General features: G+C 38.0%; 1 protein-coding gene across 1 annotated transcript; it reads right to left on the bottom strand.

The window, feature by feature from the left end:
* Positions 1 to 927: 927 nt before the first annotated feature.
* LOC124260236 (putative ammonium transporter 1) lies at positions 928 to 27,779 on the bottom strand. Its single transcript, XM_046694492.1, has 11 exons — positions 27,597 to 27,779; positions 25,528 to 25,617; positions 13,208 to 13,435; positions 12,492 to 12,586; positions 10,238 to 10,375; positions 9,334 to 9,567; positions 8,199 to 8,337; positions 7,614 to 7,708; positions 5,860 to 5,986; positions 4,893 to 5,009; positions 928 to 1,784 (listed from the first exon to the last, which is right to left on the bottom strand). Exons 1-11 carry the CDS (start codon positions 27,709 to 27,711, stop codon positions 1,618 to 1,620), a joined length of 1,545 nt encoding a protein of 514 aa, XP_046550448.1. The 5' UTR covers positions 27,712 to 27,779; the 3' UTR covers positions 928 to 1,617.

The following is a 27,779-nucleotide window of genomic DNA, read 5'->3' as shown; positions in this document are numbered from 1 at the left end:
CGGTCATCAATGCTTGGTGCTGTAAGTCATAAAGAATGCATAGAGACTGATGAATAATCAAGTACATGGAGTCGCGTTAAGGGAGGCGCTGCGTGTGATATTAAACATTCTTTGTGTGACACATGTCTCAAGTACTTATGAGTGGCAATGAACTTATTTGCATGGCTCCAACACAATGGCGCCGCATTTGACAATTGCCACTAGGTAATACCAAAGAAATGACACCGGGTGCCCTGCATATCGCAGCCGTCAGATCCATCTCTTGATGTCTGTTATTTCAACGATTTAACATATATAGACAATTGGCTATAACTAAGTAATTTCATCAAAAAGCTGTAAAAAGTAAAAGTTGAAATATCTGTCGTGCTTTTACTTAATTACATATAATAAACAATTTTGCGAACATTTACTCAAATATTGATCCTTTGGTATTGTCTGGTGGAAGTAAAGATACCAACCGATCTTGGCGAGTAGCTCTCAGGTCCCACAACGTGTGACACAAGAAATGAACTTTACAGAATAAGAGGACACAGTTATACAATATATATTTCTTCATGGCATTAATGCATTAAATGCAAGTGACATTGGTGGATTTATAGGATCCATGATTATAAGACATGACATAGCCAAAACTAAACGATGCTGGCGAGATGCTATACAAGATGAAGTAGACATTGTCAGAACAATCATCCGTCATAAGATTCACATTAATGAAGACGTATACAAAGTGCATATGACGAATAGACAGTAAAACCTAAGTATCTGTATAATATCTGTATATGGTAATATACTACTCACACTTTGCTAAGGATCACACACATACGCAACTTTACTTAAAAGTAGATTCATAATTTGAAATTGTATCCATTTAAAACGGGATACACAATAATATGGTAACCCCTCTGTAGGCAAACAGTCACTTTAATCTAACTTATGCACTTGATACATGAGTAGCCATCAAAACGGTTTTCATGGCACCAATAAACCATTTTGAAAATCATGGGATGAGTCTTTGACAAGTACACAACACCTGTCAATTGCAGGTATGGGTTCCACAAGATGAAATGACATACTGAACCTAGGATCCATGCTTACAATAAGCTTAGATATTTAACCAAATTTAAACCCACATCATAGTATTGTCTTGAATCCACGATTTGATCCTTAGCAAAGTGTGAAACGTATATATATTTGAAAATGTTAACTGTTACAGTGCCAAATTTAAAATTACTTGAGTTACATGTGGGAAACAGATGAATTTACTCTCCTGATTATTGTTCCGTGGATTACGGGTCTGTCACCAAGTGTATGTCCATTCTGTCTTATAAATTCCCATTGAAGTACGCCACAGTCTTAATATCTCCAAAATCATAAAATGTATGCAATACGTGGAATTCTCTACACTGAATCGTGAATGTTCTTCCTATATACAATTTTGAAACCCCTTCCCCGCCTTAGTCAACAAACATGCGGCTTTTGAACGTTCGTTTTAAAGTAGATGCCTCAGCCTTGAGACTTCGATGTGACCATATCGAGTCACTGCCCATCTGGGCAAAACTTGTCCACCTTGAAATGTGCAGTTCGGGGCAGGGATCTAAGTCACTGAAGCAGCCCCATCTACATCTGCGTGGTGACGAGATCACGCGGAGCACCGTTTTTGGTTGGGAGGGGATGTTTGGTTGTCTTGATCCTGCTGTTATTCATCACCTCCACTTCCGGGGAGTCAAAGCCGATTAAATGATTTTCATCATTTTTGTACCCCTCGTTGTCAATACCAGGAACAACTGAATATAACAATATACTGAATGAGAAAATCATAAACATGAGTGTTTCATTTTTAAATTCAAATTGATGAAACGTAATCCTCAAAATACCTTCAATATAGTTTATATTATTAAGCATCCATTCTGTACATGAAGCGGGGCGGTGGGGTAGCCTAGTGGTTAAAGCGTTGGCTCGTCACGCCGAAGACCCGGGTTCGAATCCCCACATGGGTACAATGTGTAAAGCCAATTTCTGGTGTTCCCCGCTGTGATGTTGCTGGAATATTGCTAAAAGCGGCGTAAAACCATACTCAGTCAGTCAGTCAGTACATGAAGCATGAAGACGTGACGATATTTACAATCCAATTTGTCTCACGAAATTGGACGGGAAACTTTAATTCACGGACATGCTAAATTACAAGAAACCAAAAAATATTTGTAATTCGGATGTGAGTTATTAGTTACACTGTGGTTCACTATATATCTCAAATTCAGTTGGCTTCCGTTTTGGCCAATGTCAGTGTTTACAGTTACTTGAAATCTGTCAGAGTTTGATGAGACCTACGTTAGTTGTGAAACCGTCATTACAGTTAATAAGGTTAATGAGACATGCAAGACGATCGGGTCAGAACTGATGTTCAGCAAGACAGGGGGATTTGTAACTTATTTGTGAGTCAATGCTGTTTTACGTCGCACTGAGCAGTATTTCTGTTATAACACAGCTGTTTGTTTTAGTGTGGGATGTAAACCAAAATTTCAGAACTTTTGTGAAACCTAAGACTTACAAAGTTACAAGTAATAAAATGTGTTATTATATCAGATCTTCAGAAATCTCAGATTTGAAACACGTGCATAGATTTACGCACGCCTATGGGTGCAACTCAGCAAACGTATTTTTTGTCGGCTCGGAAGATTGAACCATCCGTGCTGCGGAATACAGAATGGCTACATGTTGTCAGCAATACCTGAATATCTGTACAAACACGGATAAACAACTGTGTACGTCTTCATATATTAGTATAGGAATCTAAATGAATGTAGCAAAATGACACATTGACCAAAAATGGTTTAATTCTTAAGCAATTGGTTCATGCAGACATCTGTTATGTGAATGTAGGAGTCTTTTACCGAACTGAACCGAACACAACAGCGTCCCATGTACGAAATATGCATTTTGTCTGAATGCGCATGTAAAATATCCAAATCATCATCATAATCATCATTCATTTTGGAGGAATTCCAAAAGTGAGGCAGGTCGCAGACACGTGTTATGTTACTGGAATACCAGTATGCGACCTGAGGACAAGTAACCATTACACCCTGTATTACCATACACGTAGTTAGTGATACGTTATGCTGTAAGTAAATTAATATAAATGTAATTGGATACGACAAGTTAGTACATGAAGTGGTTCTAGCTACATGGGCTAACGTCATGGGAGCGGTGGGGGGTGGGGATGGTAAACTCGTGGTGCATGTGTGCTTATGCTTGTGCTTGTGTTTGTGCGTGTGCCTGCGTGCGTGTGTGAGCGTGTGTGTGCGTGCCTTATAGAGTGTGGGCTAGGGCCGGATTTGCCTGTTGTATTTCGGACTAATACCGATTTTAGTGTTAGCCCACTGAAATACCAGATCGTAGTGTAAAGTAGATACAGACGCAGTCTTCGAGCCGAATATACTGTTTGCCGTGCACCAGGAAGAAGTGAAATGATAACCACCTTACCTTATATGTCACCTTATAATCTAACTGTGGCACTAACTCACGATAAGGCTGAAATATTGCCGACGTGATTTCTAAGTCTAGTTTATCTCACCCAATTTGATTATGGTACATTATTCGTTGAAAGTTTACTGAATAATGTACATAATGACCCCCACTACAAATGGAGGTTTATAGAGTGAGATTTGTAGGTAAATATGTGGTAAGTATTAATAACTTATATATTTGATGCTATGTGAGTACATTAATGTGATTATGTCAGAGCATACCGCTGCATGGACAATCTTACCTTTATAATCTCCCCGATCTCTGCATGGATAAACAGACGGAGTGAGTGAGTGACTTACAAAATACATGTCAGACCGTCACTGGCATTGTACTGTGGGATAATCTGAGATTCGAACCCGCGACCAAGACATGTATCATGATAAGGAGAGGAATCCGTACTTCACTCTTATCAAGTAATGAGACAAGTAATGAAGGAATATACACTCAACAATTGAAATCAGTCCATTGGAATGCAGGTATCTGCAGCATTTCGGGTGAAAAGCTATTTGAAAACGTTCCATCAAACCGGTTCTAATGATGATCACATATTTGTAAAGAACGTAAAGCTGCTCTATCAGAATTCTTTTATTCGGCCATATTCCTTTTCAGTTTTTAGAATGACGAAAAAAGTGGCTTATAATCATAATAATTAGTTGATTGATGTGTATGATTTGTCTGACCTCCAACTACACGACCTTAACCTTGAGTTAAAATGTCAAAATTAAAATGTGAAAACCTACGAGACAAGAATAAATAACGACATCCATGCCTCCATTGTGAACTCCCACTTAGGCTCATACCGTCAATGATCACGTCTACTGCAAATAGTCACCGATACATATGCACCACTGTTTAAATACGACAGGTATCAGCTATCACTATTGAAGACACATAATTTTCTCAGACAATTATCCTTGCTTCTGCCACAGAAACTGACATTCACCAACATCAAGGTATTAAATTCGTTACTGATGTGCCAAAAATACATCAGGAACATTGGAACCTTGTTTGGTTATGTGGCAAGTACTGTCAGATAGCTGCCTCTGATAACACGAATCTGTCTGAATATACGTGTTCATTATGTTGTAACAAATCGAGAAATTATACATATTATTACAAACTTTCCCATGAGGTTGTAAAAGTAACCTTATAAGCTTGTAATAAAATAAAGACTTTGATAAACAGTTGTGTTAAAAATTATAAGATCAAATCTGATTATATGATACAATCGTGTTCTGCCTGATTGGTTTCGTGAAGGATAAACGCGATTTTTTCGAAAGCCCACGAACATAAATACAATGGCCATAGTCTGTCTATACATCATGACATAATCAAGAGTGATTTATGTTGAAGTAGCACCGAACCTTGCTTTATCTCCGACAGTCTACCGTCCTCCAGCACCTTCAGGATTCGCTCCACCCAGCCATGCCCGTACGACTCCATGGGGTACGCTGGCTCGCCGTGCTTAGGGATGTCAAGTCCTGTTCACGAATAAACAAAAAATCAATGCAGCCTCGTAGCATGATGATGAAAACACTCTGACGCGTGTACATATTGTTCTATTCAAAAAGAGGAAAGAATATGTAAGCTGTGTAACGCTAACGTTGTTGGGGATGAGTTTCACTATCTCTTTAGATGTGAAACCCTTCTCCAACAGCGAAATACCTATCTCGCGACATATATGTGTGATCTCCAAAAACATTCAATGTTAAAGAAATTATTATGTAATAAAACTACTAAACATCTAAGGAACTTAAAGTCATTTCTGAATGTATTGTATAAATCGCTTACTAAGTAATATTCAAATGATCATGTCCAGCCACTTGCCATGTATATATTTGTTTACCTATGTATTTATATATTCTCATGAACCACCGTTGGTTGGTTGAGAAATAAACTTCTCTGTCTGTCTGTCTGTCTGTCTGTTAGTAAGTATTATCATGGTCGGGGACACCATATTGTCCCCGTGTGTGAAAGGAATCCGTGGTTTTGGCGGTGTGATTGCACACGCCATGTAATTGACATGTCGACAACGTACCGTAAGTATCTTAGGTACCAATGCATCGATCACTGACACAGACATATACACGCTTGTTTAATATGGAAATAGCTAATACAGTCAGACTACATTTCCCGTTAAAACTCTAACCGTACCGCATCTTCATTGATCAGCCGTCACGTTAAGACGTGAAATGAATGAGACATGAGCCATATATTTTGCTTCCTTCACCGCGGAAAGCTGATGGTGCGGCCTTATGCAATATTCACTCACCATTTTGCTTCCGAATAAATACAAAAGGATGCCGTACATTATATGCAGGCAATACAAACCTTTCCGTTCCAAAGCCTCGTCCACCCGAAGTTTACCGAGCAGCCGGAGAATGCCGAACATGACGAGACACAGTATTGCTGTCCATGCAGTAATGGCGGCAACGCCTACAATCTGCCACGCCAAAATCTGAAGAAGTGAGTGGGTGAGTTTAGTTCTAAGCCGTTTTTAGCAATAATCCAGCAATATCACGGCGGGGGCACAGCAGGAATGGGCATCACATGTTGTGCCTTTGTTGGGAATCGAACCCGGGTCTCCGGCGTGATGAGCGAACGCTTTAACCACTATAGGGTCCCCTACCAAACGTAATGATGAAGAAGCACCAAGTTACACGTGTAATGTACTTTTCATTTGTTGTGAAATATTTCTTCGGCATTTTTAGAAACGTGTGACAGGCACTTTGTTGATACCATCCGTACTTTAACACAACATACAAATTTTCATCAGACGTTTTTGTTAATATGTTCGTGAAGAATGTGACGATGAATCCGATCGATCATTTATTGTCTGGTGTTATAGATGCTTTTAGCAATATTCCTGCAATATCATCGCGGGGGACACCAGAAATGGGTTTCACACATGGTACCCATTCGTAATCGAACCCGGGTCGTCGACGAGCGAACGCCCTGACTCCTAGTGTACCCCACTACATCTGCAGGTATATGACAGTGTCCGACTGAGCCGTAAAATGACAATCATTGACAGATCTCATCGCATAGCGTAGCTTGTAGTCCACACGTACAGTCAGGCAGACCCCCCACCGTTTTCAGCTGTTTCAGTCGCAGTGTGAACCAGATGCTGAAAATCAGGCGGATCTTAGGAAGATTACCACAAGCAAGGGTTTGGTGCTGACAAATATCACAACAGCATCACCGCGAATCGGCGATCGGAAGAGTGAGTGAGTGAGTGAGTTTACTTTTACGCCACACTCAGCAATATTCCAGCTATATGGCGGCGGTCTGTAAATAATCGAGTCTGGACCAGACAATCCAGTGATCAACAGCATTAGCATCGATCTGAGCAACTGGGAACCGATGACATGTGTCAACCAAGTCAGCGAGCCTGACCACCCGATCCCATTAGTCGCCTCTTACCACAAGGATGGATTACTGAAGTTCAATAATCTAACCCGGACCTTCACGGGTCTGATCTGAAGAAACAATCACAGAATTCTGGTACACCAAGAAACGCAAATGAGAACTGCGTCGCCGTATTTAACTTGTTCCACCATGCCCCATTTTCGTAATTCCCGGTACACAATGCTTACGGGAAAGCTTGTGAATGAAGTGTTCATGGTCCACTCAATGTCTAGTCACATCTTGCAATGATTTCAATATCTCTGATGCCGAACACGTTTATGCAAATTATTCGTTTATCCGTTACGTTGATACGAAGACACCACTTTTACTCTGAATTTCATTTTCTTTCAAAATATTTATTTGTGCAGGCCTACACTATGAAAATCTATTGGAAGTCTAATTCCTACTAGGTAGTCTACAAAAAATGAAGTGTTTAAAGTTTTGTCCCCAATATTACTTTGTCAGCAGGGTTGATCGGCTTATTTCTTACACAGAACGAAAGCTCGTGTGCTGAAGTAGTGATCGGAGAAAATATAAGGATGGGTCTCCTGTATCCAGATGTATGTCAGTAATGTGACGAATGGTACAAACAGACCTGTGGATGATGACATTAACAACGGTAATTTGGGGTTGACCCACAATCTGTTTCTGAATTCATCAGTAAAGCGCCGTCTTACCAAACCTGATTTCTTGTCCCAGGCAAAGAGTATGCCCTCCTCTCTTTTCAGAAACGCCACAGAAAGGACTCCCCACAAACCGCCACCGAAATGAACTGAAATATGAAACAAATTTCACAAGTAACAAAATGGAGATGCACTTTCTTTGTTCATGAACAAGTGACCATTCTGTTGGTTCGTAATGATTTTAAAAAGCAACAACCACCTTACGAACTTTCTAAGTGGATGGAATTTATTTCACAAGAATTTGGTGCAGAAACTGTTGATAAACCTTAGTGCAACGTTCCATAAACAAAATAATACTATTCGCTGCAATCGCTCTATGTGCTGATAGTCCAACCAAAGTGAATGTTAAAAGTACGAGTTACTTCGTGAATGAGTGAGTATCACAGTTTTGTCAGCGCGTGTCATGTTACTATCGGTGGAGAACCGTAAGTTATATAAAGCGTCTCCAAGGAACGCAACTCTTCACCGCAAATAGAGGCGCTTGGACGAACTTGTTTCCCATGCCCCCACTTTTTAAACCGACCGTCCGTCCCCGTGTGAATAGGAACATGCCGGCGTGAGGTTTCCCTCCCAGCTCACCTGCCACCGCGTCCAAAGGATCGTCGACTTTCAATCTGTGCATGAAACTGGACCAAACTTTGTACGAGATGCCGGCGAAGAAGCCGACGATGAGGGCCCCCCAAGGGTAGAGGACGTTACACCCAGCGCAGGCTGCCACCTGTGGAAAACATTCAACATGAGTCGTTCACACACTGGAGACATTCAAACCTTCATGTCCGACAGTGAAGGAAAAAATCTCTCCTCCCGCTAAATTTGTACACCGATAACATTTTTTTCTGGGCCCGTGTAATATTTTCTGAAGCTTGAAAATGTCTAAAAATGTGCATATATACAGATGGAAATATATTAAACAACTCTTCTTTAATTAATGTTAGAGTATATCCCGAGCTTTCTTGTACCCTTTGAGCTGGTTACTTGGTTTGATTGGTGGCGGTCTGTAAATAACCGAGTCTGGGACAGACAATCCAGTGATCAACAGCATGAACATCGATCTATGCAATCGGGATACGATGACATGTGTCAACCAAGTCAGCGAGCCTGACAACCCAATCATGTTAGTCGCCTCTTACGGCAAGCATGGGTTGCTGAAGACTTGTTCTAACCCGGATGTTCACGGGTTGTACCCCTTGGGAAGGTAACTGTGTAACACCTGCATTTCATTTGGATGATCTACTACACTAATCTAACTGTGCTCATTCTGATACAGATTTTCAAGACAGCTTTAAACAGATGCTCAGCCATTCAAGTGTTCTTGTTTTCAAAATATACAAGGTGTCATTTGTAAAAGACCTGTTGATGGTACTGATCCCAATTTGCTGAGTGTCCACGATACAACAAATAGCCGCTTAAACGCAGGAAATAAATAAATCTGTCAGTGACTTGGTGAATTGAGTATTGTTTTACGCCACTATTAGTCCTGTAATGCGACGACGGGGAACACCAGAAATTGGCCTTGGTGCGGAGATGCGAGAACGCTGTTATACACATTCGTATTTGGAGACGACACTCAACGGGTTGCTAACAAACAACACGCGGAGATTGTACCGTGACAAGCATTCAGCAAAGTCTCACGTTGTTTTCTTCTCTTCGATACAAATCGATACAGAAAAATGAATTTTACCTAATCTTCACAAGCAATGCCCGTCGTACTCACCATGCCTGTGAGGGCGCCATTCATGGTGCTAAGGAGGCTCCAGTGGCGTGTCCCAAAGTACCCAGTCTTGTGGATGAAGAGGGAGACAAAAGCTGACATGGAACCAGAGATGATGGTGTTGACAACAGAGACACTGATGCTAGCGCCGCTACCTTCACCGGAGATCATTAGAGCAGAGCCCCCATTGAAGGCCAGGAAACCAAACAACAATATGAATCCCCCAAGAGCGGCCAGCTGAAACAAATGGATAAATATGTGATCCAGAACACATCACAAACAGAATCAAAATCAGTGAAACTAGTATTCTCATTCAGTTTAACGCAGGAAACGACACATTCTCAGACCTTCTTTCAAGTTTCTTCCAATGCCTTACAGAAAAATTGAAAGGTTAAGGCAGACATATAAAGGGATATTACAAATCTGACACATCAGTGACAGAAAACATGTCCTAAGCAATTGCCTGTTTGGGCTGTACCATATGTATCCCAGTATCTTTTTTTCAGGTGAACGATTGACATGCCTCTGCATGTGTGCGTGACGTATGCAACAGATGCGAGAATCGTACAACAGAAGCTGCTTTTAGTGGGGATTCATTGTCATTCTCATATTATATACCTTCATCAGCCATACATTTGATACTTTCAGCTCAGTATCTATGTTTTAAGCCGAATATTTGCAGACAAACCTATACCCAAAAGGGGTTCGTACAATATCCTGTGAAGACATGAGTCAATGGTGTTTAAGAACACCACTACCTACAGCCGAAGTCCGGATGATTGTTTGGACAGAGGAAACAGAATGGACAATGATCAGTGTTCTAAACTACAGCAGGGAGTATCCAGGTACACGTATTAACAATGGAGAGTGCTTCCATTATGTGTTTTTTTCTGTGACTAATACTTACAGGAACTGAATGTCCTCGGAGATCGATCGGCCCTCGCTGGTCGGGGTGGAATCGGCCAAGTCTTGGTCCAAGCATGACAGCCCCACAAAAGGCAGCAGTTCCCCCAAGAATGTGTACCACACCACTGCCAGCGAAGTCCTGGAGAAGAATCATTATTGTAGCATTAGCGTTAGTATTACTCATGCCATGTTAGCCCGTAGGATTCCGAGAGAGAATTCGACCCAAGATTCTTACAGCTTTCTCTCAAACATAGATAGATATGTTCCCGAGTGAATGTTTCAGTCCAGTTCACACGAAAGCATATATATATATATCTTATAATGATAAAATAATAACAACAAAAGAAGGTTTTAGGTCCCGATTCACTTGTTGTGGGTAGATGTTTGTGATGCGTGCATGTCGATAAGCATTTACAGTGTTTTGACATCATCCACTGTGATTGCAGTAAAGTATAATTTCTGAAGGTTAGGTACATCGTAAATCTCGTTAGTTTCGACACATTACTTAATCACTTTGAAAGTCACGTTTCCTTTATATTTCATACTCAGCAACGATAAGTGCATATCTGTATTTCTCATAGTTTTACAAACCATATAACAAATAGTCTTAAACACCAACACAAAGTGTCAAGGCGAAACTTGGCAAAAACAAAACTTGTTGTGGAAATATTTGTGTGCTCGGAGAAAATGCCCATTGTTAATATTAACAAAGTAACGTTTAAATTTTATACTGTGTATCATTTTCTCCTATTTCGAGAGATTCATTTGTCGACTCGTTGCAGACTTTGGTTCATTTGTTTTGGGATATGTATGGTAGTACTGTCATGGCATGAATTGGGAGATTGTCGTATTCAGTCAGTGGACGCACCGTGTTGTGAAGGCCGACGGAGGCGATGTCATGCGTCAATATTAATGTGTATACTTGGTATGTTCCTTGAGGTGAAGGTTTATAATTGAAACCACGTAATACTTGAGTTACCTTTATTACCCACGTGGTCAACGTATGGGTAGTTGCATACTGATCTCGTACGTCACACGAGTGTCGTATCGCGTTGACCTGTGTCGTAACGACTTGACCTGAAATTCTAACGATTTGATTGGATAACCGATGACCTCTCAATTAGGTCACGTTGTGACGGAACTACTTTGTCATTCATAACAAACACGTGAATTCATTCATTCTACAACTGATATGCATTGTGGGATTGCAAACATTGCGAACGTTGCCGTATCGCTCTTTAATTGTGAGTCGAACTGAGACATTATATCCGTCCAAAAACATAAACGCAAAGTTTCCACCAGTGATGTCAGCCGAGTGCCGCAAGTGCAAACTAAGAAACAGGGTGCTACGGAGTAGTTTACTGTAGGAGGCTGTACGAGAGGCGATGACAACTGACATGCATCGTGACGTCGGTTACCAAGGGGACAAACGAGCAAGGCGTAGTGATGTCATGCAAAAAGTGTATTACAGAACAATTCTTCTGCAACCTCTTTATGAAACCGGTTTTGGTTTGTAATAAATAATCTTGGGTATTAAATAAAATACCACACTCGGTCTCGTTACATACGAATTATACGAAACTCGTGACCTTCCTATGGTTTCTGACCTCGCTTTCGCTCAGTCAGATACCATAGGGAGGACACTCGTTTCGTATAATTCGTATGTAATGAGACCTCGTGTAGTATTCTCTATATACTGCAGCTTACAGTTTCAAATGTATATGTGCCGTGTATACACGCCGTATCGTTTTGTGAATATATATCACGCAATTATTTTCACTATAGAAATTGTGGGAACTAGACACGTGACCAGATTACATGCGCACCATGCGCTCAAGTCCCCATAATGGCATAATATTCCTGCACTTATTTTGAGTTTCCCAATCTCAATGTGAGAAAAATAGTGTATATTTTCAAACAAAGATATTGTATAATTCTAGTTTTGTATCTGCAAGAAAAAGTGCTTTGTAGTGTATACTTAGGCTTTGGCTTGATTGGATCTGGTGATTGGTTATACCGATTGAGTTGGACCCTTTCAACTCACCATGGATGTAGGGATACCGAGCTCCACCCCTCTATGTTCTACATTATCACTATCATGCAACTCCAGACTGGTAACCATTTACGAAGCATTTTACTGGTATCACATGATACTAACGTCACAACATTGCCTTCTATCGGCTATGTAGGGCCTAGTGACAGTAGGAGGAACACAAGCACCTTTCTTGGGGTATATTCATTGGGTGTTTACTGACCTGATAGCTGGCAGTAATGTTTCCATATGTTCCGCCGGCGGCCAACCAACCATCAGATGTCCACACCCAGTGAGTGACGACAGGGTACACAACGGCTACAACATGGAACGTGTATTATTGACCAAAAATTATTCAGCTCAGAGGGACCCTAAGTTAGACATGTATATCAGGCAGGTCATTATTGGGAATCTAGTAATTGTTAGATAGTGAACAGCACTCTTCAAAGTACTGATTCACTTGATTGGAGAAATTAAGATGCTGGAATCAAGCGCGTAAAACGTGTTTTTGAAAATACGGATTATGTTTGGCTTCTTGAAACTCATGCACATACCAAGTCTGAAACCCGTGAAGATCCGGGGCAGAATTGGTCTGCAGTAGCTCATGCTTGTCCTTTGAGGCGACTAACGGGATCGGGTGGTCAGGCTCGCTGACATGGTTAACATATGTCAGCGTATCCCATCTGCGTAGATCGATGCTCATGTTGTTGATCACTGGATTGTCTGGTCAAGACTCGATTATATACAGACCGCCGCCATATAGCTGAGATATTGCTGAGTGCGGCGTGAAAGTAACGAACCATTCACTCACTCACTCGACATCCTGTATGATGTCAACCCATGGGATGATGACATTAAGCCAAGGCGATGTCTACTTGTGGTTGTAGAATCTACAGGGGTCTGGATTGATGTTGATGTTTAGTTCGGTTTTCCACGTACCTGTTATGAAGAAGCTGTAGACGAAGTAGGCAATGAACTCGCATCTCTCGGCCATGGCGCCGGACACTATGGTGGCAGCTGTGGCGGCGAAAACGTACTGGAAGAAAAAACTGGCGTACTCTGTGTCCGGCAGACCATCAGATGCCCAGTAGGAAAAGCCGATAAAACTGTTGCCCGAACCATACGCCAGGGGATACCCTATTGTCCAGTACGCTATGCCGGCCACAACTAGAAGGAACAAGTTGCTGAAATTATGTGTTCAGGTAAACCTCCATGCTAAAACAAAACAACTTTACATTACTAGAAAGGAGCATAGAGGACAGCTATTTCTTACACACCCGTGGGTGAGAAACCCATGTGAGAAAACTGGTATCACACATATGTGTGAGATCGATTTCTAATCCCGTGATTGGCGACTCCATGGTGATGACCTAGGGTCAGGTTATGACGGACTACTTTCCTGATTGAAATTCATTGATAAGTTACTTGTGCTTCTATCGAACAGAAATTTGTTACTCGTGCACAAAATACCCCTTTACACCTCCCTGTTATATATTTTCGCGATTGCAACATAAACAGGTATTTATACAATGAGTCACAAGTAAAATAAATATAACACGAATCTATTTATTTTGTAATTCCATCTATCAAAACTTTTGATTTCTAGTCGCGAATTCAAAATGGCTCGTACAATCAGTGATACCTGTGTAAACAATTATGTGAAAATCATCGTTAGAGATAAAGCCAGGAATTCCCTTCGAACATTCAAAATATACAACACTGGTACTTTTACTGGAGAGATGCGACAAGTGCCATGTGTCGTCTTGCAAAAATACCTGACACGATAACGCCAGTGCCTGTCCATTGTGAGATCGATTTGCCTCGTTGTTTCTTTGATGCATTGATGAAGATCACATTTTTCACTGATAAACATGATGAAGACTCACTTACAGCTCCGAGATACTTTGTAATTCCAATGTTATCAAATTCACTCATGACAATCAGAACCAAAACACACTCGTTGAAACACTGTACAACATGGAACGTTTTGCAAGGCTTCATGAGTGCAAATGGCGGCACACGTCTTATCTATTCAATCGAACGTGTACAGGAATGGTTGATCTACACAAAAGTCATTGCTCAAGACATTCCTCCGACGCATGATAATAAATAAAGATAATGTCTTGATAACATGCAGAATGTAATCAACTCACATTTCATACTGAAAACTCCTTAAATTCCATTACATTCCCAGTGGCAGTTTCTGGCTCGGGAAAACGAGAAGGATGTGGCGAAGAAGAGTAGTCCCCCATTGATAGTGAACGTAACCTCAACAATGTCACATTCAAGCACAGGGGTTACACCTAATGACACACACTCGATAGTTTTGGCTCCGGTCGATTGAAGAACATTGAACGTAAACTGGTACACAAGTACAGATCCCCAATGTGCAGAGATATCCAAAACAATCTTCCGATGACGACAACCACCCAGCGATAACGATGAGGTCACATGCTCAAATATTTTACGCTTGCAAGAATTGAAATCATCCACATTTGCTTGGTAACATCATCGTTTTACTTGGTTCAGTGCACACAGGTGGTGCTTCCCCATCCCTACGATGAAAGTGGGAACAGCCCTATTGCTGAAGAGTACCCGCAGGAGGCATAGTTCATTAATGAGTTAATCAACACAGAAGACATTGTTTGTTGAAGAGCATTTATTGTTTTCAATAGATACTGAAATGCTGAAAAAGATTATCGTGAACTGGTGATATATTCTACTTGTTGAAGGCCTGCCATAATGGTGATCGGAAAGAGCAGTCAAAGATTAATAAATACATTTGGATTAATTATAGTTACAACAGTTATTGCTAGACTTTTCAAACACGTAAATCTGAGTAGGTAAATTAATTTCTCTTTCAAATGATCACGAAGTTACCTACACAAAGTGTTTGTTTTTAAAGCCATTTATCTCGAGTAGGTTAATTACTTTATCTTTTAGAGTTTCATTAAGTTACCTCCACAAGAATCAGTTAAATAGCTAATCCATTATTAGCTGGGGTTCATCCATTCTATCAGATAGGGGAGTAAGGTGTGTTTTCTTTGCTAAATACCTACTCCACTGTCTCACAACTGGGAGTCTCACAACTGGGAGTAGACCGAGGGAGTTATTAAAAAAACAAAGACATATACCCTTTGCGCAAAATGGACTAACCCGCTAATTAGATAAATTGAGGTTAGTTTAATTTCTAACACTGAGAATGCAACAGTTTTTGGTAATGAATGCATATAAACAAATGTTATTAATGTAAATTATTACCCGTTAAGTGAAACATAACCGAGTACATAAAAATGATATGTTGCACACGTGTAATAAAACCCTAAAACGAATTTCATTGGTCAGTTGTCCGACCATGACCTCCATGACCCAATTGGAATGTGGAACTACTTTTTTCATTCAACAGTTTTTACTACACATTTACAACGAATGTTCAGTCTCGCTACTACGAGAACGAACCAATTAAATGCTGTAAACCACAAAACGTTACAAAAGAACAAATTTTATTAATATGTGATTTCATGAAAAACACAATCGCAGACGACAACAAGATGGCTTCTCCCATCCCAGTCAACAGTCTCGTTCAGACAGATGGGCAGCTAAAGGGTCGGGTTATCAGTGTTACACAACCTCTAAATTCCTTTTAACGTGTTCTTTGTGCAAACCGCCAATGGTGTTAGAGAAGTTCCAAGATACAGAATTCAGGACGTTACCTGAGACTGTAACATCAGCGCATTGCGAAACTATTTCTACTTCTATTTCTGGATGTTGTTGGTTATCTCTACCCAACTGACCATTAATTGCGAAACTGTGAATTTAATTTATTTAAGCTATTGAAGTTTTTAAATAAAGAATAATGTGTTACTGATACCGTTTAAGTGCATACATTATGTATGTATACTCTGCTAAGATCAGATTATGTATGTGTACAATGTTCAAAATCCAATTATGTATATATACTATTCTCAAGATCAGATTATGTATGTGTACTGTGCTCAAGATCAGATTATGTATGTATACTATTCTCAAGATCAGATTATTTCTGTTCACTTTGTTCAAAATCAGATTATGTATGTATACTGTGCTCAAGATCGGAATATGTATGTGTACTATGTTCAAGATCAGATTATTTCTGTATACTATGTTCAAATCAGATTATGTATGTATACTGTGTTCAAGATCAGATTATGTATGTGTACTGTGTTCAAGATCAGAATATGTATGTGTACTATGTTCAAGATCAGATTATGTATGTGTACTATGTTCAAGATCAGATTATGTATGTGTACTATGTTCAAAATCAGATTATGTATGTATACTATGTTCAAGATCAGATTATGTATGTTTACTATGTTCAAAATCAGATTATGTATGTATACTATGTTCAAGATCAGATTATGTATGTGTACTATGTTCAAGATCAGATTATGTATGTATACTATGTTCAAGATCAGATTATGTATGTGTACTATGTTCAAGATCAGATTATGTATGTGTACTATGTTCAAAATCAGATTATGTATGTATACTATGCTCAAGATCAGATTATGTATGTGTACTATGTTCAAGATCAGATTATGTATGTATACTATGTTCAAGATCAGATTATGTATGTGTACTATGTTCAAAATCAGATTATGTATGTATACTGTGTTCAAGATCAGATTATGTATGTATACTATGTTCAAGATCAGATTATGTATGTGTACTATGTTCAAGATCAGATTATGTATGTATACTATGCTCAAGATCAGATTATGTATGTGTACTATGTTCAAAATCAGATTATGTATGTATACTATGTTCAAGATCAGATTATGTATGTAAAATACTATGTTCAAGATCAGATTATGTATGTGTACTATGTTCATGTTCAAGATCAGATTATGTATGTGTACTATGTTCAAGATCTTATGTATGTGTTCAAAATCAGATTATGTATGTGTACTATGCTCAAGATCAGATTATGTATGTGTACTATGTTCAAAATCAGATTATGTATGTGTACTATGTTCAAAATCAGATTATGTATGTATACTATGCTCAAGATCAGATTATGTATGTATACTATGTTCAAAATCAGATTATGTATGTATACTATGTTCAAGATCAGATTATGTATGTATACTATGTTCAAGATCAGATTATGTATGTGTACTATGCTCAAGATCAGATTATGTATGTGTACTATGCTCAAGATCAGATTATGTATGTATGTGTACTATGTTCAAGATCAGATTGTATGTATACTATGGTCAATCAGATTATGTATGTACTATGTCAGATTATGTACTATGCTCAAGATCAGATTATGTATGTGTACTATGCTCAAGATCAGATTATTTGTACTGTCAAGATCAGATACTGTTGTTCAAAATCAGATTATGTATGTATACTAGTTCAAGATCAGATTATGTATGTGTACTATGTTCAAGATCAGATTATGTATGTGTACTATGTTCAAGATCAGATTATGTATGTACACTATGCTCAAGATCAGATTATGTATGTATGCTATGCTCAAGATCAGATTATGTATGTGTACTTTTTCAAAATCAGATTTTGTATGTGTACTATTTTCAAAATCAGATTATGTATGTGTACTATGCTCAAGATCAGATTATGTATGTGTACTATTTTTCAAAATCAGATTATGTATGTGTACTTTGTTCAAGATCAGATTATGTATGTGTACTATGCTCAAAATCAGATTATGTATGTGTACTATGTTCAAAATCAGATTATGTATGTATACTATGCTCAAGATCAGATTATGTATGTGTACTATGCTCAAGATCAGATTATGTATGTGTACTATGCTCAAGATCAGATTATGTATGTGTACTATGCTCAAGATCAGATTATGTATGTGTACTATGATCAAAATCAGATTATGTATGTATACTGTGCTCAAGATCAGATTATGTATGTGTACTATGTTCAAAATCAGATTATGTATGTATACTATGCTCAAGATCAGATTATGTATGTGTACTATGTTCAAAATCAGATTATGTATGTATACTATGCTCAAGATCAGATTATGTATGTATACTGTGCTCAAGATCAGATTATGTATGTATACTGTGCTCAAGATCAGATTATGTATGTGTACTATTTTCAAAATCAGATTATGTATGTGTACTATACTCAAAATCATCAGATTATGTATGTGTACTATGTTCAAGATCAGATTATGTATGTGTACTATGTTCAAAATCAGATTATGTATGTATACTGTGCTCAAAGATCAGATTTATGCACTGGTACTATGTTCAAAATCAGATTATGTATGTATACTATGATCAAAAGATTAGATTATGTATGTATGTGTACTGTGCTCAAGATCAGATTATGTATGTGTACTATGTTCAAAAATCAGATTATGTATCTATACTATGCTCAAGAATCAGATTATGTATTTATACTATGTTCAAAATCAGATTATTGATGTGTACTATGCTCAAGATCAGATTATGTATGTGTACTATACTCAAGATCAGATTATGTATTTGTACTATGTTCAAAGATCAGATTATGTATGTATATATGTTCAAAATCAGATTATTGATGTATACTATGTTCAAGATCAGATTATGTAAGTTTACTATGCTCAAGATCAGATTATGTGTGTATACAATGTTCAAAATCAAATTATGTATGTATACTCATCTTCAAGATCAGATTATGTATGTGTACTATGTCCAAGATCAGATTATGTATGTGTACTATACTCAAGATCAGATTATGTATGTGTACTATATGTTCAAAATCAGATTATGTATGTATACTATGCTCAAGATCAGATTATGTATGTGTACTATTTTCAAAATCAGATTATTGCATGTGTACTATGCTCAAGATCAGATTATGTATGTATACTATGCTCAAGATCAGATTATGTATTTGTACTATGATCAAAATCAGATTATGTATGTATACTGTTCTCAAGATCAGATTATGCGTGTGGTACTTTTTCAAACTGATTATGTATGGGTACTATGCTCAAGATCAGATTATGTATGTATACTGTGCTCAAGATCAGATTATTTATGTGTACTATGCTCAAGATCAGATTATGTATGTATATATGTTCTCAACATCAGATTATGTATGTGTACTATGCTCAAAATCAGATTATGTATGTATACTATGATCAAAATCAGATTATGTATGTGTACTATGCTCAAGATCAGATTATGTATGTGTACTATGCTCAAGATCAGATTATGTATGTGTACTATGATCAAAATTAGATTATGTATGTATACTGTGCTCAAGAACAGATTATGTATGTGTACTATGTTCAAAATCAGATTATGTATGTATACTATGTTCAAAATCAGATTATGTATGTATACTATGTTCAAGATCAGATTATGATTATGTATTTTATCAGATTATGTATGTGTCAAAGATCAGATTATGTATGTGTACTATGTTCAAAATCAGATTATGCTCATGCTCAGATCAGATTATGTATGTGTACTATGCTCAAGATCAGATTATGTATGTGTACTATGTTCAAGATCAGATTATGTATGTGTACTATGTTCAAAATCAGATTATGTATGTATACTATGCTCAAGATCAGATTATGTATGCATACTATGCTCAAGATCAGATTATGTGTATATACAATGTTCAAAATCAAATTATGTATGTATACTCATCTCAAGATGAGATTATTTATGTGTACTGTCCTCAAGATCAGATTATGTATGTGTACTATGTTCAAAATCAGATTATGGATGGTATACTATTCTCAAGATCTGATTATGTATGTGTGCTATGTTCAAAATCAGATTATGTATGTATACTGTGCTCAAGATCAGATTTATGTATGTGTGTCATGTATGTGTATGTTCAAAATCAGATTATGTATGTGTACTGTGCTCAAAATCAGATTATGTATGTATGCTATGCTCAAGATCAGATTATGTATGTGTACTATGCTCAAGATCAGATTATGTATTTGTACTATGCTCAAAATCAGATTATGTATGTATACTATTCTGAGGATCAGATTATTATGTAGTATGTGTACTGTGTTCAAAATCAGATTATGTATGTATACTATGTTCAAGATCAGATTATGTATGTATACTATGCTCAAGATCAGATTATGTATGTGTACTATGTTCAAAATCAGATTATGTATGTATACTATGCTCAAGATCAGATTATTTATGTGTACTATGTTCAAAATCAGATTATGTATGTATACTATGTTCAAGATCAGATTATGTATGTGTACTATGTTCAAGATCAGATTATGTATGTGTACTATGCTCAAGATCAGATTATGTATGTATACTATGCCAAAGATCAGATTATGTATGTACTTTGTTCAAAATCAGATAATGTATGTATGCTATGCTCAGAATCAGATTATGTATGTGTACTATGCTCAAGATCAGATTATGTATGTGTACTATGCTATGTTCAAATTCAGATTATGTATGTGTACTATGTTCAAAATCAGATTATGTATGTATACTATGCTCAAGATCAGATTATGTATGTGTACTACTGTGCTCAAGATCAGATTATGTATGTGTACTATGTTCAAATGTTATGTATGTGTACTATGCTCAGATTATGTATGTATATCAGATTATGTATGTATACTATGTTCAAAATCAGATTATGTATGTATACTATGTTCAAGATCAGATATATGTATGTGTACTCATCTCAAGATCAAGATTATGTATACTATCCTCAAGAACATTATGTATCTATGTTCAAAATCAGATTATGGATGAATATTATTCTCAAGATCAGATTATGTATGTGTGCTTTGTTCAAAATCAGATTATGTATCTATACTGTGCTCAAGATCAGATTTTGTGTGTATACAATGGTCAAAATCAAATTATGTATGTGTACTGTGCTCAAGATCATATTATGTAAGTATATTATGCTAAAGATCAGATTGTTTATGTGTACTATTTTCAAAGTCAGATTACGAATGTATACTATTCACAAGATCAGAATATTTATGTGTACTATGTTCAAGATTAGATTATGTATCTATACAGTGCTCAAGATCAGATTTTGTGTGTATACAATGGTCAAAATCAAATTATGTATGTGTACTGTGCTCAAGATCATATTATGTAAGTATATTATGCTCAAGATCAGATTATTTATGTGTACTATGTTCAAAATCAGATTATGGATGTATGCTATCCTCAAGATCAGATTAGTTATGTGTACTATGTTCAAAATTAGACGATGTATGTGTACTAAGTTCAAAATCAGATTAAGTATGTCTACTATGCTCATGATCAGGTTATGTATGTGTACTATTCTCAAGATCATATTATGTATGTATACCGTGCTCAAGATCAGATTATGGATGCATACTATTCTCAAGATCAGGTTATTTATGTGTCCTATGTTCAAAATCAGTTTATGTATGGTCCTGTGCTCAAGATCAGATTATGCATGTGTACTATGTTCAAAATCAAATGATGTATGTATACTGTGCTCAAGATCTGATTAGTTATGTGTACTGTGCTCTAAATGAGATTATGTATGTATGCTATGCTCAAGATCAGATTATGAATGTATGTACTGTTTTCAAAATCAGATTTTTTGGGTGTACTATGCTCAAAATCAGATTATGTATGTGTACTGTGCTCAAGGTGAGATTATGTATGCATACTATACTCAAGGTCAGATTATGTATGTGTACTATACTCAAGATCAGATTATGTATATACTATACTCAAGATCAGATTATATATGTGTACCATGTTCAAAATCAGATCATGTATGTATACTGTGCTCAAGATCAGATTATGTATGTGTACTTGGCTCAAAATCAGATTATGTATGTATGATATGCTCAAGATCAGATGATGTATGTGTACTATGCTCAATATCAGACTATGTTTTGTACTATGCTCAAAATCAGATTATGGATGTGTACTATGCTCAAGATCAGATTATGTGTGTGTACTATTTTCAAAATCAGATTATGCATGTGTACTATACTCAAGATCAGATTATGTATGTGTGCTATGTTCAAAATCAGATTGTGTATGTGTACTATGCTCAAGATCAGATAACGTATGTGTACTATACTCAATATCAGATTATGAATGTGTACTATACTCAAGATCAGATTATGTATGTGTGCCATGTTTAAAATCAGATTTTGTATGTATACTGTGCTCAAGATCAGATTATGTATGTGTACTTTGTTCCAATTCAGATTATGTATGTCCACTATACTCAAGATCAGATTATGTATGTGTACTATGTTCAAGATCAGATTATGTATGTATACTATGCTCAAGATCAGATTATGTATGTGTACTGTGCTCAAGATCAGATTATGCATGTATACCATGCTGAAGAGATATTATTAAAGTTTACTGATGTGAAACTGTATTTTTGGTTCCTGGACCATTCCACTTGATTTAAAGGTATTACAGAGGTAGTTGTTGGTGCGGGCAACCATACCATATGTTGTTTTAACCCCTATTACTAGTGGAACGTATGACTAACGGTAGGACACCCTTTAGGCCTTTATCGTATGATAAAGTACTCTCGAAGCCTTTGATCTTTCTGCGAAGCATCTTTGGAATATCACTTATGTACATTTCAACGTCTCAGTGTGAGACTAAGCTACATGGCGGTGAAGTCACTAGCATTGCTATTTCTGTTTGCTTTCTAAACGTCACTGAATATGATTATCAACGGGTCAGAATGCCCTTCCCTCTCCCCACCCTCAAACCCAACCCCGCCGTGCTTCCTGTCCCATCCCCATATTATGAGCGAGTATTCTATTCTATAAGAGCATTGATACATTTGTGTATGTGCATGTATTTATTCACTCCGCCATGAGGGTAACGCGCATTTGATATGGTTCAATTGGTGATATAACAATATAACATGCGCATACTTGTACTTTCTTCACCAAACGAGCCGGTCGCCACTGAAGTGTGTCACGCTATGGACACTAAGTTGCAATAGATGCATAAACAACTCACAATCCATCAGATCCAGTCCGTCGTTTCTTTCATGAAACAAGCTTAAGTATAACTAGCGACTGACTGGCGACAATTCGTATTTTCAGTGGTCCATCCATATTGCTTTCATAGCTGTGGTTGCTGGGTGTTCGTGTAAGTATGTGGAGCATATGTATAGTGGTAAATCTGGGGAGTATATGTGTGGTGTATATGTGGTGTATATGTGTGTGGTGTATATGTGTGGTGTATATGTAAGGTGTATATGTGTGAATTATGTGTGTGGTGTATATGTGTGGTGTATATGTGGTGTATATGTGCGAATTATGTGTGTGGAGTATATGTGTTGTATATATATGTGTGTATATATGTGTGTGAATTATATATATGTGTGAATTATGTGTGTGGAATATGTGTGGTGTATATGTGGTGTATATGTGTGGTGCATATGTGTGGTGCATATGAGGTGTATATGTGTGAATTATGTGTGTGGTGTATATGTGTGGCGTATATGTGGAGTAGATGTGTGGGGAATATGTGTGGGGAATATGTGTGGTGAATATGTGTGGTGAATGTGTGTGGTGTATATGTGTGGTGTATATGTGTGGATTATATGTGCGGTGTACATGTGATTTAGATGTATGGAGTATATGTGTGGTGTATATGTGTGGTGTATATGTGTGGAGTATATGAGTGGATTATATGTGCGGTGTACATGTGACTTAGATGTATGGAGTATATGTGTGGTGTAAATGTGTGGTGTACAGTGGTGTATATGTGTTGTGTATATGTGTTTTGTAAATGTGTGGTGTATATGTGTTGAGTATGTGTGTTTTGTAAATGTGTGGTGTATATGTGTTGAGTATATGTGTGGTGTATATGTGTTTTGTAATTGTGTGGTGTGTATGTGTGGCGTATGTGTGTGGTGTATATGTGTGGAGTATATGTGTGGTGTATATGTGTTTTGTAATTGTGTGGTGTGTATGTGTGGCGTATATGTGTGGTGTATATGTGTGGAGTATATGTGTGGTGTATATGTGTTTTGTAATTGTGTGGTGTGTATGTGTGGCGTATATGTGTGGTGTATATGTGTGGAGTGTATGTGTGGAGTATATGTGTTTTGTAATTGTGTGGTGTGTATGTGTGGCGTATATGTGTGGTGTAAATGTGTGGAGTATATGTGTGGTGTATATGTGTTTTGTAATTGTGTGGTGTGTATGTGTGGCGTATATGCGTGGTATATATGTGTGGTGTATATGTGTGGTGATAAATGTGTGGAGTATATGTGTGGTGTATATGTGTTTTGTAATTGTGTGGTGTGTATGTGTGGCGTATATGTGTGGTGTATATGTGTGGAGTATATGTGTAAAGTAAATGTGTTTTGTAAACATGTGGTGTAAATGTGTTGTGTAAATGTGTTGTGTGTATGTGTTGTGTATATGTGTGGTGTATATGTGTGGTGTATGTGTGTGGTGTATATTCGTAGTGTATATGTGTGGTGTATATGTGTTGTGTAAATGTGTGGTGTATATGTGTGGTGTATATGTGTGGTGTATGTGTGTGGTGTATATTTGTAGTGTATATGTGTATATGTGTGGTGTATATGTGTGGAGTATATGCGTGGTATATATGTGTGGTGTATATGTGTGGTGTAAATGTGTGGAGTATATGTGTGGTGTATATGTGACTTAGATGTGTGGAGTATATGTGTGGTGTAAATGTGTGGAGTATATGTGTGGTGTATATGTGACTTAGATGTGTGGAGTATATGTGTGGTGTAAATGTGTGGAGTAGCTCTGTGTATGTGATAGTTCTAAAATTTCAAAGGTTTATACCAATCACACATAGGGAGAGTCAGACCCGGGTACCTGCCCCAGGGCCTGACCGTTTGCGAAGGTACAGTAATACACATTATGTTCCCATGAATGTTGTACGTCATCAGTAACCATGGAGGACACGACAGAGAAGTTGTTGGCGTCATAGCCGATATCGTCACAGGGCGGCGTGCCGTCTTGTCTACCCCCTTGCCATTCAAGCAACTTTGCAATAAGATGGTTCTGGGGGTGGTGGGAGGTGGGGGTTGCCGATGAGTTTCATTGGACCAAATGTCAAGTACTACTACTATTACTACTACTACTACTACTACTGCTGCTACTACTACTACCACGGCGAATTGTGGCACCCCGGAAGGCTCAGACATATGGTACCTGTCTCAACACTGCGGGTAGTATTGCCTATTATCTGCAAAATGGTGCGAATATTTCATAACAGACTTACAGGAGTCCATAAGATTCTTGATCAATATGTTAGTGGAGTTCTTGCTCCGTACGGCACCAGCTTCCAGGAAGGCAAAACCACATTGCATCACTGAAACACAAACACATACTATTAGTTTTCCTATTACTTGAACACGTATGTTTTATTGGGCTAGATATTTTACCTTTTCGAGTGTTGTGATATTATATGACACAGTACCCCGCACTCAATATTTACCACAATAGAGTGACAGCGGACTGAAAATCGAATCTGGACTAGACAATCAAGTGACTGACAATGTGAACAAGTGGTACGATATCACATACTTGTACAAACGTCAGTGGATGGGGACATAATCTAATCCGACATAATCCAGGGTGAGTTTTGTTTTACGCCGCTTTTAGCAATAGTCCAGAAATATGGACACCAGAAATGGGCTTCACACATTGTACCCATCCGTGGAGAGGAATGCATGAGTTTATTAATGTTAATATTGAAAGTGACCCGTGAAGATCCGGGGTAGAATAGGTCTTCAGCAACCCATGCTTGCCACAAAAGGCGACTATGCTTGTCGTAAGAGGCGACTAACGGTCAGGCTCGCTGACTTGGTTGACACATCTCATCGGTTCCCAATTGTGCAGATCGATGCTCATGCTGTTGATCACTGGATTGTCTGATCCAGACTCGATTATGTACACACAGCCGCCATACAGCTGGAATATTGCTGAGTGCGGCGTAAAACTAAACTCACTCACTCACTAGTATTGAAAGTAGGTTAGTGAGAGTAGTTTTACGCTCCTTTTACCAATATCCACGCAGTGCCACGTGGGAAATAATGGGTTTCTCGCAGTAAACGGAAAATTACCCAGATGATTCACAGAACGGATGTTTCAACTGAGATGCTAATGTTAGCCCAACTGCTCGCAGTTTGGTTTTGCATGAATGTTTAATAGAAGAATGTAGGTTTTAACATTACAAGATACACTGTCATTGTCGGTGTAAAATTAACATGTGTTTAGGTTATATATCAACAGTCAGGGTGTTCACTTTTTGTGGTGCGACTGTCCTTGGAATTAAAAGATTAGCATCCTAACGGATACCCATTTACAGAACTGATGTTCACGGTCAAGTAATTTTGTATAAATGAGAGTGTTGTAAATGCGTTTGAGATTATGTGAGTGAGTGGGTAAATTTAGTTTGACGGCAATTTTAGCAGTACTCCGTCAATATCACGGCGGGGACACCTTTCTTGGGATTCGGACCTTGTATCCATGTGGGGAATCGGTGTGACGAGGGAACGTTTTAACAACTAGGCTACCCCAACCTCGTTCAAGATTGGAGGGTTCTATCGTGACGTGCCTTTGTCGAACCTATAGCAGTTCTGTGTCAAACCTGGATGGAGATATTTATAATGTTTGAGGGATTATGGATTTACAGCAGAGATTTTCATAATCCTAGTACCACAAGAACAATCAGGGGTATCAGATGTGGTGAAAATACAAATTGTTGTGAAAAAAATATATTAGGTTAGTGGAAAGACTTCCGCCCGTAACCCGTTTTTTATCATTCTATGCCTAAGATTCATTGTAAGAATAGATGTTTTTATAGAAAGCTTACCGTAACCCTAACCCTAAACCTTACATAATGCCAAATCTAAACCCTAACCTGAACCCCTTGAAATAATCATAATAAACAGAATACGTTTCAAGGGGGGTTACGTTACTCTTACCCCTGGTTGGGGCACATTTAGGGGGTAAGTGATAACGGATTTAGAGCAGCCGTTTGTCGGACCTGGATGGGACACATTTAGGGTTTTAGGGTGGGTGGGCGATAAAGGATTTAGTCTATCATGGCGGAAAACGCATAAAACAAGGGCTTCAGAAACTGCACCCGTGTGACACATATGCTCCGGGTAACTGGCGTGACACTGATACGTGACCTCTTGAAACAATGGGCTACCCCATGAGATCACTGATTTTGAAAGATCTGGTCATGAAATCTATTTGTCATCTTCGAAATGTATTTGAATATGTTTGAATAAACATTATGTACGCAACACATATACATAACATGGACAAATGTGTACTCACAGTAAACTACCATGCCCATTACTACCAGGAAGAACTGATCCAGGTTAACTTTAAGGTCATCCAAACTCTGTTGAAGAGTTGTATACTGCTCCCATGTCACGTTTGCCGTCGCCATGTTGTTGATATGTCTGAGGTATCACTGGGTCTTTCTAACTTTGACAAACTGACGAAATGATCATGAAG

The sequence above is a fragment of the Haliotis rubra genome, unplaced genomic scaffold (assembly GCF_003918875.1).
Source record: "Haliotis rubra isolate DU_JTF1 unplaced genomic scaffold, ASM391887v1 Scf756, whole genome shotgun sequence".
NCBI lineage: Eukaryota > Metazoa > Mollusca > Gastropoda > Lepetellida > Haliotidae > Haliotis > Haliotis rubra.
This window is presented reverse-complemented; position numbering and strand designations above follow the sequence as displayed.